This window comes from Sparus aurata, chromosome 9, assembly GCF_900880675.1.
Source record: "Sparus aurata chromosome 9, fSpaAur1.1, whole genome shotgun sequence".
Taxonomy (NCBI): Eukaryota; Metazoa; Chordata; class Actinopteri; order Spariformes; family Sparidae; genus Sparus; species Sparus aurata.
Window position 1 is genome coordinate 4,734,889 of NC_044195.1, and position 12,407 is coordinate 4,747,295.

The 12,407-nt window shown below is 41.7% G+C and overlaps 2 protein-coding genes across 9 annotated transcripts in view; one reads left to right on the plus strand and one right to left on the minus strand.

Moving 5' to 3' along the window:
- vwa8 (von Willebrand factor A domain containing 8) overlaps positions 1-2,705 on the minus strand; it is a 129,446-nt gene extending 126,741 nt beyond the window's left edge. The window contains exons 1-4 of one of the 2 annotated variants that reach the window (XM_030427979.1): positions 2,423-2,705; positions 996-1,073; positions 747-877; positions 275-385 (exon numbers count right to left, since the gene is read on the minus strand). In XM_030427979.1, the coding sequence (XP_030283839.1) occupies positions 275-385; positions 747-877; positions 996-1,073; positions 2,423-2,561 (459 nt within the window). In that variant the 5' untranslated portion in view covers positions 2,562-2,705. The remainder of the gene's footprint in view (positions 1-274; positions 386-746; positions 878-995; positions 1,074-2,422) is intronic. The other variant, XM_030427980.1, reaches the window with a different exon arrangement.
- Positions 2,706-4,403: 1,698 nt separating this feature from the next.
- The window catches only part of dgkh (diacylglycerol kinase, eta), an 83,166-nt gene continuing 75,162 nt past the window's right edge, over positions 4,404-12,407 (plus strand). The window contains exons 1-2 of one of the 7 annotated variants that reach the window (XM_030427312.1): positions 4,404-4,749; positions 6,001-6,165. In XM_030427312.1, coding sequence (XP_030283172.1) covers positions 4,702-4,749; positions 6,001-6,165 — 213 coding nt within the window. In that variant the 5' untranslated portion in view covers positions 4,404-4,701. Of the gene's footprint in view, positions 4,750-5,456; positions 6,166-12,407 lie in introns of those variants that run through there. The other 6 variants (XM_030427316.1, XM_030427314.1, XM_030427319.1 and 3 more) reach the window with 6 other exon arrangements.

Sequence of the window (12,407 nt, forward strand, 5' to 3'; positions counted from 1 at the left end):
GTCTATCACAAGGGTAACACATAAAAACAGACATTCACATTCCCTCTAAAAGAACATGTGATGCACATAACAATGACATTCAAATGTTATTGTCCAAAAGTGAATGCATAGTATGGAAAATATGTTTTACCTTGAAACATAATTGTAAAAAAAGGAGAGGTAACATGACTTGGATTCATTTCAAACCATGCTTGTTTGACAAGGTATATATATATATATATATATATATATACATTTATATATATAAAAAAAAAACTATAAACAGTGGATTTACCTGGTCTATGTAGAAGGCCGTCCCTGAGCGGATCTCTCTCCTTTGTTTCAGATCAGTCTCTGTAGTGTCCCTGGACAGAGCGACATACTCTACTTCCCGTTTGGTCAGCTCCTGACCATTGACAAGGGAAAAACTTTTGTTTCATACAGCGCTTCAGAGACCCACAGAATTTAAAGCATTTGCTGTATAAAAAAACTTCTAGTCCAAAATAAAGGTGAGACACTGTCCAAACATTCAGTGTAAAATCTAAGAAAATTTAAATGTATGTAAAAATCTAAAAAATGTACATGGTTGGAAAACAACATATACAATTTCAAAGTTGGGAAACGGCTGAATTGTAGGCCAGAGTTTAAGTTAGGGTTTGGGTAAGTCTCCAGGAAATCTAAGTCTAAGCAACAACACCAAAAGTGACATCAGTCTGTGTGTGTGTGTGTGTGTGTGTGTGTGTGTGTGTGTGTGTGTGTGTACTCACAAGATACTGCATAGCTAGGGATCGTCTAAAGGGTCCTGGGGGACCAATAAGAAACACATCCTGACCCAACAGGTCTTTCTGCATCATCCATCGTAGGTGCTGTGCCACTGTCTGAGGTAAGGAGTCTGAAACTAGCAAATGCAAATAAAAACATGTTTTAGTAACTTAAGTTATATCTTTTGCTTCTCCTCTTCTCATTCCTTGGAGAAGTATCTCTAAACACTTACAAACAGAGAAAAGGTTACATACTGTACTTGACAGGGACAAGTTCTGGATTCCGGGGCGTTTTGAGTTTGTAAGATATCTCCCCAATCTTCACCGTGCCACCTGCAAAAATCAGGGTAATCAATATTTGAGGCAATTCTAGTAACAATGAGGAGGGACTACTACAACAGTTTCTACTGATATATTAACTTATTGGCAATAGCCATGCCTGATACCTTTGACACAGACACTATACTAAAATGCAGGTGGCTAATATGTTGCTAGGTGATAATGTATAGCCAACATTTGTGCCTCCTTCAATTTAAGACTTGAGACTTTTGAGTGAAGCATGTTTTTTTCTTTTTTTCTTTTTAAAATGTGACTTTTAAAAATTATGTTTGAGTAAACATAACTTACTGCTGTTGTGAATTCGTTTAAGCGGTCTTTCAATCCAGTTGGTACGAAAAATATCTAGACTGCTGCACAATTAGTCCTTTCAGAACAGAAGGAATAGCACAGGTGTAAATAATAAAATGAGGGATGGCTGATTCCCGTTTAGCTGCTTCAGTTTCAGGCTCTTGGTAGCAAGCATATTGATTCACTCACGCAGTATCAAGGCTTACACTTGAACTGAGTAGACACATCTTTAATATCATCAGACAATCGTGAATGTCAATATGTCTGCTGTGAAAAAGACCTACACAGCAAACCCTTGAGTTTGTTTGTCGAAACTTACTGCTGTCCTCCAAGCTGCCATAATAGCAGTAAAAGTAGCCAATTTCGGTGATGCATCCTCGAAAATACAGTGTGTTTTTTTTTCCTGCTGCCATCTTTGTTTGTCCAATCAAAAATTGTAATATGGGAAGTGTTAAAAATATTCCTCTGTTATCAGGCAAATTGATGAAAAAATAACTCTTCGGGAAACCTGCAAATGTCATCGAAACAGCAGTAACGTTACGTTTTGACAAACGACCTGTTTCGCAGTTTGGTTTACATCCATTGAGAAGAAGAAAAACATGCTCAGCCCTGTGCTTCAACTATAACATTGTTAAGTTAGCTACATATAAACTTTTTAATGGTAAGAACGATTAAATACGCTTAAATAACTATATGTTAGAGGTTAAAATTGGCCTGACGTTGCTAATTACCTGCCTATAACCTTTAACCTAATTGATAACGTTTGTCTGTGTTCCTGGTAATGGTAACGTTATATGCTAACGTTACTATCTCACCTGCCTCACAGCTCTTAACCTAACATTGTGTCACTTAGCTACCACTGTTCCATTGCTCCCCAACACGGAAAAGCTAATGATTGGTAAAGGTTCATTTCTATCTAGCCATTGCCATACAACATGTAAACGACTCGTTTGTGATTTGCTGTTTCAGATTAAAGAGAAAGTCAACAACGATTAAACATTGTACACTGTCTTGCATTTGATGTGGTGCAGCTTGGTTTCAAATAGGCATGTCACCTGAGGATGTGTTGATAAGTTTGACCTCATGTGTTCTCCACATCCAGCCGTCTCTTCCCAGGACAGCACCCAGAATATTCCGCATTCTTCTCGAAGCGACGACCGCGGCTGAGCCGCTACATAATATCTGGGAGTACATATCTAAACTATGCTTTTGACATCCAACACATGATACAAAATACAGTACAGTAGCTCCTTTGCAAGTTATGTCCCGACCGGCCTTATACCCATTTCATAACTTCTATCAGCTCATGTTGTGGTAGTCGGAAGATAATAAACGAGGGACAAGAGGGTCCGGGGCTAAAGTCTTCCGTAGTTGTTTCATTATTTGAGAAGGCTTCCGATCGTTCCGACGTTTTATAACATCATCATTAGCAATCCTAGTGTAACTTACTGTATAAAAGTTCCTGCGTTCCTGGCTAATAAAAGAGTAAAACAAGTTCCTTCAAGCTCTAGCAGAGTACTTTTAGATGTAATATTACTACATTCTTAACTTATATGATATTGATAATAATGACAGCTTGTGTCAATGTACTTTTGTGTTGATTGTGTTGATTGTTGTGTCTGTACGCCCATGTGAAGCCTATGTCTGAGTAACAGAACAATCCAAGACTAAAATTAGCCCTGTTTTCTCAGATGTTTAATACAAAATCTTTCAACTTATTTTCAAATCAAGGACCCCTAAACTGACACAAATTTGACCACAGCCACCATTCTGATAAACATATTGCTTTTATAGTTTGAGAACAAAACGCCTATGAAACACACAACCAAAATGTGTACAATCTGTCATTGTGTGACTTATTAATGGAATTATAAGTATACCATTTTTGCTGAGACCCCACCCCCCAAAGACTGGAGGCCCCGGACCACCACTGGGCCATGTATAGCTATCTATAAGAAAGTGTTGATGTTTACATTTTGATCTTTATATTTATATTATTTAAATTATGTCATTGCATTAACATAGCTCTGCTATCCGTTTCTGTGTCACTAGGCCTTTTCTAAATACTTCCATTATACTTTAAATATGGTATGAATCCAAAAAACTATTTAAAGAAATATTTCCAGTCCCTCTAACTCACAGCACAATATAAACCCGCAGCTCTCTATCTTAGGATAGAATTTAAAAGAAGAAAAATAGGGCTAATAAATAACAATAAAGAAATAACAGGTACTTTGATCTGGCACATGTCATCTGGTTATCCGTTGAATTCCATCATGATTACACTAGCATTATTTTTTTTCATCATCATGTTTGTGGCCCTTCAAATAAAGTGGTGCCCTGGTCTGCCTTTAACACTGAAAAATACCATATGATCTGTCAGTGTTGGCATGTTTGTGAAGTAACATGCATTAATCATTTTTTCTTTTTTGACTTTGTGACCCCTCAAATAAAGTCAGCTATTCTGTATATTCAGGCCTCATATATTTGGAAAAATTACAACTGCAAAATTAGATCATAATGTTGAAGTTTGCATTAGGTCTAGTGGGATACTATAGGTGGATGTATATGACTGATTCTTCATGACATAATAATTAAATGAATTGATGCTTTTTCATGCATGAATTTATGGTAATCGATGTTCCCTTTCTATAAAGTGTTACCTTATACACAAATACACATACCCATAAAAAAGATTTGAGTCAAGTAGTCAATTTATGTAAGAAGGCTTCAACAAATGCTGCTTTACAACAAGCAGTCTCACAGTCTGGGCCCTCATAAACAATTTTTTTAAATGGATCATTTCATTAGTTGACCTTTGAGTTCAAAGACGGTATGAACGGACAGAGAAAACAAGATTGTAGCCTACTTTAATCAAATAACATGAGGACAAAGTGAAATTGATAAAAATGGGGAAAACCATGTTCTCAAAAATTAGAATACCAAAGGCGAAACCTAAATCTATGACGTCATTTACATTTACACACATAGGACCCCCCCCCCCCACACACACACACACACACACACACACGCAATCAGAAGCTCCGCTGCGCGCGTGTTATCGCCGTCGGGCCGTGGCGAGTTAGAGCGGGTTTGACATTTATCACGTGGAGCGTTGATAGGCTCGGCCCTCCACACGGCTCCACGGAGGAAGACAGCGGGCAGGAGGAGAGTGGGGCTGTTGAAGTAGTGGAGGGAGGACGAGGACGAATTAAATCCCATCTAATCATTGCGCTTATGAGTGGTGTAAGGGCGGAGAGGCAGGCTGTGAATTCCTCCACCTTCCCCTGATTCGGTTATTTTCTCCCCGCAGCGGACACAGAGGTCTGGGATTATGGAGGATGTCTACCATTACACCCGCAGCCCTGCCTGGGAGGAACTGGTTAGTAAAATTCAACACTGGAGACTTTTTTTCTGTCACTCCGTTTCTCAGTTTCCCCTAAAGAAAATAAAACAATTAGACCTCTTACTACAACGCACTGTTGTGGTCTACTTGCACTGACCTCGTCTTAGACTTCAGAGGTGTTTTCATCCTCTGACAGTGTTCCTGCAGCGTGCTTTCCTGTCTACTGCCGTGATCTGTGTAGTGGACTACAGTTAGAAAAGCCGTTTGAATTACACTGTAGGGTGTCTTGATTTCTTTGTGTTTTCATGGCTCATTAAACGAGTCAAAGACACACCGGCGATGTTGAGGCAGCCGGTAGAAGTAGACAGAGGGGAGCAGCGTGTTGCTGTTCCCTGGCTGCTCGCCGTGGCTGCGTTTCTTTCTTTCTTCCATGAGGAAGAGTAGCCTCCGGGAACTTCTCTACATCGAGAGGAGATCTTTGTGTCAGATACTGTAGACTACCCTGCCCGCTTCCTTGTGGAATCCAAGTCGTATCCTCTGGCCCATTGTATGGAAAGCAATTCTACCTTTGTCATGTCATATGGACACATAGATTGACTTGAATAAGAATGTGAAACATTGGATTGATGTAGATTTGGGGGACAGATCCACCGAAGTGACCGTCTCAGGCTCACTGCAGGCGACGATATCTCCCAGTCAGATGCTCGTATATCCTTTATCATCATAACAGTATGACTACTATTTGATTATAGGCGATATCATCTCCTGAGCGCCGCTTCTTGTTGACTGATGGTGATTAGTATGTGTCTCTGGTGGTTACCGCCTACTTCAAACACAGGTCTTGAGCATCAAAGTTGACTTGAGACAAAGTAAAAGCCGATGTAAGACTGGCACTGCTCGGGCGCAGTGTTGGTGTCAAACAGCCGCTAGGGTCTGCCATGCCACGGACATGTCCACCGGCTCACGGAGTGGATAAGGCGGTCTCTAGCCTCAGTCTGGACTGGCCGTACTAGCTGGAGCCATAACCATCAGCCGAGCGGGGACTGTGGGGTTTTTATATGCTGTGGAGCCCATCCCCACTGTGCCGCGAAATGCTACATCCCCTGTGCGTTTACCAGCCCACACACACTCCAGAAAACTCAGCCGTCTTTATCCTAGAGGCAGTGAGAGATGATGGCGAGGAGAGACGCTTCCCAGCCGCTCTTCAGCTCTCGCCTCCAGGAGAGGAAGGGAGCGGCGGACCAGACGAAAGCTAACCCCGATTGGTTTTATCCCTCCCCTCGACAGGAGCCGGAGAAAGGGCCGGCGTCCGCGGCGGGGATCCATGCCCATGTGGTGGGAGCTGTCGCCGGCTCCGTGGCTGCGGACGAGTCCTCTGACAGCGAAGCAGAGCAGGAAGGCCCACAGAAACTGATCCGGAAAGTGTCCACCTCAGGACAGATCAGGAGCAAGGTAAGAGCTGTAGCTTTGGCTTTCTCTCACGCACTCTGTGTGGATGTTTGGATTCGGTGCAATGTACTAATGTGAGCTGCCTGTTAGAGTGGCTGGCTGAGTGTTGTGATGTCCTGATCATGTCCCAGGTACCAGTGCATAGTCGGGGAGCCAAAGTCTCAAAAGCTCAATAAAATGGGTTGAACCTGACATGGTCTGCCATACTTTTTATTTGTGTTTTTTCTGTTAACTTTGACCCTAAGAACCAATAATTGGAGGGTCTGCTCTGCCGGAAATATCGCGAAAAATGTTTTGGCCATTTTAGTGTATGTATCCTATATTTATTATCAGAAAAAATGATTTTTTTCCCTCAACTCCTCAGTGGGTTGGTTAGGCTGTCAATAAATGGATTCCAGATACACAGAACACATGTGCTGACAACATCCACTGAAAAAATAACTCTTAAAACACATTTCTACATGATTTTGCATCAATTTAATGCCAAAAAATTAGGCGTTTTCTCACTTTTTTCCAATATTTTCATCTTTACTTCATTGGCAATCAATTATTCCTCCAAGTTATGACATCAGTCAATATGCCATTCTTTTCACCGAACAGTATACTCATTCCACAGAAAAAAATATAAAAATCCAACCAAAATCAATGGATCTGTGGAGATTTCACTACTAGCTGGTGATCGACAGGCTCAGAACCTCAATAGAATTTTAGACATATTAGTCTATTTGCCAGCCCATAGAGCCCCATTGTGAACCTAGAAATGTTGAGTACACCAAAGTTTTATGTTAGAAATGTACAGTATGGGTCCCCAGCATTAAGAAACTGCCAGATGCTAACTTGCATATGTTTGGCAATTTGCATCATTAGCATTATTAGCATTAATTAGCATTAATTGCCTATATTGGCAATATTTCAGCAACTGCTTGGCCGATTTGGACAATATTGGCATGGTTTTGGGGGTTATTGAGGATGTGGAATCCATTTCTGACATTTTTAAAATTCGAAATGGCAGTTTAAACCATAAGTGGCCATATTTCAACTCCCAGTGGGCCGATTTTTGTTAATTTTGAGTCAGTTTAGAAGTTTTAGCTGAATCTATAAAAATAAATTGTAGAACATTTATGAACACAATTATCCAAATGATGCAGAATATTTACATTTTAATTCACATAATGTTACACTCAGAGGTGACATTGGAGATAACAAAGGCAAATACCATATCAAAATTCAAAGTGGCAGTTTAAACCGAAAGTGGCCATATTTTAACTCCCACTGGACCGATTTTGATGCATTTCAGAATCAAGAGAGCACAGTGTCATTGGTGTTAATGTTGAGACATAAGACTTCTTCAAATTTCTTCAGTTCTGCTTGTGTGTTTTGACTGCACAACTTTGTGTCATTTTCGCTGTGGTTACTGCGTCAGGCAGAATACTCGCTGGACGGAAAGACGGACAAAACAGAGCTTTTTATATTTGGATATGTCGGGACCAACAGACGAAGTCATTCACTGTGGCTTTCAAAGTGGAACATTTTCTTTCTCATTCTTCACACCTAGCTGCAAAATCGAGGTTTGAGCTTCTGTTGGTCAGGGTGACAGACCCCCTGCTGATCAGGTAGTCAAAACCCCAGCGCCTTCTTTGTTCACTCTCTCTCTCACTCAACGCCTTCAACTTCGGATCTTCAGGGGCTCCTCTCCACCTCCCCCCAAGGGGCTGCCCAACAAGCTGTGGAGAACTGCAAGCTGCCTTGGCAGCAGGCCCAAAGAACTTCTCACTGCAGCGACACAAGGTCCTGCCAATCTATGGATCTGAGGAACACCAAGCAGGTTAGCACTGAGCTGCTATCCTTGCAAAGGAAACCAGTTTCCTCCTCTGCCGACTTTCATCAAACCTTGCACAGCAAGAACAGCATTGTCAACATTGGAACCCCAACCTTCTCCTGTAACCACCAGCACCTTTTCTTCAAAGACTGGTAACGCTGAACTGGGCTTAGATAGCATAGCATAGCACAGCTAAGCACAGGACTTTAATCCCTGGTTGATGTGATGCACATGTGTTCAATTTATGTGTTTGTTCACTGTTTTTGGTGTTATTGTGACCTCAAGTCAAGTTATTGGTAGTTTGCTTTCCTAGACGGTTAATTCGACGTTAGTCGAATTATGCTTCACACAGACTCAGGGTCTCCGCATGCAACTAACCATCTTCTATGACCTGGTATCATGTCACACACACACACACACACACACACACATACACACACACACACTTTCCTTGAGGCTAGAGCATATCACACCCACATGTGATATCAGTCAGTGCGTTTACATGCACAGCCTAGTCGGATTACATCCATAGTTCGACTACGCTACTCAATCAGACAACTGCAATTGTCTGAGTATACATGCATGAAAATAGAATTACTGGCTGGAGCATGTCATACCCCGGTACGATAGGTGGCGCTGTACCCATTTCAACTAGTGGTTACAGAGCCACCTCCGGCTGACCTCTTTACGTCACCAGCAACAACAAATTGCCTCGGCTTCCGAGAAAGATGGTGTACGAAGAGCGAGACGAAGCTACATCTTTGCACATTTCGTATATGGTGTACATGATAATTACACAAACTAGATGCACAATGGAGCTCTTGCTTGCATTTATTTCGGAGGAAAGACACTGCCGCTGTCCTTCTACTTCCGGCTCACGACCCCGGGAAAAAAATCTCGAGCCTGCGCATTTATCATAATTAATAATTATCCCAAATAATCATTAAGTATTATTGATAGCCAAATTTAACCTAAATCTCCCTTTTATTGTTGCATAAACATTACTTAATTGTGCCTTGAGAATGCAAGGCTGAACAGATCATATCATCTTAATGCAAGTAAGTTGATCAGATAGAAGCAGATAACCACGAGTACAATGTGTATATAGTCCATATCTTATTTTTAAAATTTTATATATAGACTAATATCTCTATAGCCTACTTCTAAACCGTCTCTTGGGGTGGTTTAAATTGTTAGAATATGGTAGGAGTTCTTTTGCGTAAAATCCAGAGACTTAATCCACAGTAATTAATACATCAACAGTTAATGTTACCAGTACCACCGAAAAAAGTTAGCCTACTTTGCTTCATCACCCCAATCCTAATAGCGCACAAGTTCTGGCGAGCAGAAAGAGAGGGTGATTGGCTGTTGCAACAACAACATGCCTTGAAGAGATGCTGCCCTATTTCTTTGCCGCCGGTCATCAGAACTACTCAACATTGAGTTGAGTTGATCCTGCTACTGCCAAGGATGACCTCCTCGCCGGAAGCCATGTGTGCCGCCACTCAGATGGTGCAGCTGCAGTAAGTGGAGATATGTTTGCAGAGCAGACATGCATCAAGCAAGGGAAGGGAGTAGGAGGCATGAAGGGCATCTCCACCAACCCTGAGCAGGTCGCAGTGTAGATCCAATGTTTCAGCATGTGCTCCCATCTCTCCAAGTCATTGGATGAGATGTACGATGATGGTGAAGAGTTGGAAAAGACAATGAAGCCCAACAGACACAAAGAAGAGGGTATGAGAGTGCTATGGGAAAACTCTCACCCACTCACCACAGAGACTGCTACCCCCTACCATATCATAAATGGCCAGGTGGCAGATGGAAAGGTGAATGTGCAAGATGCATTGAAGATTGGGCAGGACATGAGCACACTTTTCTCTTCATCGCTTCCTGGGGGATTTCATGCACCCATCTCAAATAAGGTGGTGACAATGAAATTCAACACAAAAGGAGTGAAGGTCAATGGGAAGATCATATGTGACCTTGTGGCGTTGTTTGCTTGGCTGCTGGTGGTGGGGAGCAAGAGAAGAATGGAGCTTTCTACCCTCCTTAAATACAAGCTTGGCCCGGTCCCTGCATCCATCATCAGTGAGTATGGGTGCCTCAGAAACAGTAACAAGTCTGTGATTGTTCAGCGTCTTGGAATCGTTGTTCCCAATCTCCACCCACCAGACGTTGTACTCGTTGATGCATCGCAGCTCATCTACCATGTAGTGTGGCCATTGTCAGGCGCTGTGGCAGACCTCGCAGCCAGCTTGGGGCGCAGGCTTGATAGCTATATCACCCAAACATTTGTTATCTTGACCGGTACGAGAAAGTCTCTGCCAAAGACCATGAGAGGCAGAGAAGAGCTGGGGAGACCTACCAACTCTCACTGACAACCCCCCTACCTAGCCGCAATACAGTGATGAAGGACAAGACAAACAAGCGGAGGCTAGGTGAGCTCCTGTGCACACACAACATGGTGTGTGTGTATATATATATATATATATGTATATGATATAAACTGAATATATATATAATATAAACTGAATAGAGTTTCACCAATAAAACGATCTGCAGCCTCCCTTGCGTATGCAGGACTAAGTAAGAGGATGCGGTGTTAATTCTTACCTCTGACACCTAAGCTTTCTTGGCCCACTTGTCTTTTTACACTGTAAATGAGTGCCATCCTCCCACACCAATGGATCCACTTAATTATTGACTGCTCCACTCCGCCCCATCTACATTATTCAGCATGGGGGTATATTTAGAGGCTTGGGGCACAAGATTGTCTGGCCTCACCTTTCCTATGCAAATTCTGCCACTAGTGAGTGTAGTGCTACCACGGGGTGTGATTCGCGGCTGCAACTAGCTATATATTCATTTGAATGATTGTTATTGACTTTTTTTTCATGTCAATTATTTATTTTATTTCCAATACATTTTTCTTTACCAATGGTTAAAAAACAAATGTCAGCTGTCCATCAGAAGTTACTGGATTGCTTAAACGTGTGGTTAATCTGAACACCACCACAACAAGAAATGCACATTTTTATCAGAAATTGTAACAGATTTAACAGAAAATCAAGCAAATCCTCAGGTTAGAGAAGCAAATGTTTGGTACTTTAACTTAATAAAGCATTAAATGGATTACTAAAGTTATTATTTAGTACTCAGTGGCTGTCCCTCATCAGTTGATGTTTGTTGGCGGGAGTTTTTAAAGTGAATGAAAGTCAGGTTGACATGAGTCCTGATGTCCACTGCCTGCAGTAATGTACATACAGTGTACTAAAGGGATGGTAATTGCATTGTCTGGCAGAGAGCCCAGATAGGCCTAATCTGTTCTGCCAAACTATATACAGAAGGCTTCATGTCACATTAGTTTGAGTTCATAGTGCTATCACAGAGGTATGAAGCACTTCTACTTCTTTTATTGTATCATTGTGCTTAACATGTTGACATTGTGCTAACAAAGGTCTCAGAGTTGTTGTTGTGTGGGTCAGTGGGTTTTTTTCTGTGACTGTGTGTGTGTGCTGAGAGTTACTAATGGATCATGCAGGCACTGACTCACTGAGTGTTGTTCCACTGGATTGTTTGCTCAGCTCTGGACTGTGTGTGCATGTGCGTGTGCGAACATGCATGTGTATGCTTGCCCATCACATTGTATATGTCCATCCCTCTCAGTCTACTATCTCTCCAGTTCTCTGGTTGCCATAGACAACCACATCTTTCGTCCCTCATTGGCTGACTCCATGGCAATGCTGTCTGTAAAACAGCTGGTTTGGTTGAAGGGACACAGTAGGTCTCATCACCTGTCTTCTCACACATGTCCCTTCTGTCTTTCCACCTAGTTTCAATTCAGAAAAACTGTCAGTAATCAAAGCATACAAGAAGTGTGAGGAAAAGTCATCCAGTTTGCAAAAAATGTCCAACTGAACAACTAGACAGCATGACAGCGTTTAAAGGTGCTTTTCCATCTAAGAAATTGAAATAAAAAACCGCCAGTGGGGGTTGGGTTTTTACTTGCGCTCTCCTGTATGACAAAATGTCATGAAATTGAACAGAAAGAGGCATGCTATTTTATGAATGTCATGACTATTTAACAACATTTTGTTGACAACAGTAATTTGCATTTGTGGCAAGCTTTCAGTTTAAATGCGTGATGTCAGCTATTGTTGATAGCCACTTATGACGTCATCATAGCAAATCAAAATATTGGCAACTGTGAATAGTTGTTGTTATCGATGAATGGTTGTCTGAAGCAGAGATGAGCTATCCGGTGTCAGTTGTCCCTGCCTGACGTTCTGTGATGGTCTGACCACACAAGGAGGGTGTCTAATACTCCATCATATTGACATCAAACACTGTCATATCTCTCTTCCTCTCTCATGTTAACACAGTAACCTATCATTGCAACTGCATTTTAGCCACCAAAGAGACATTA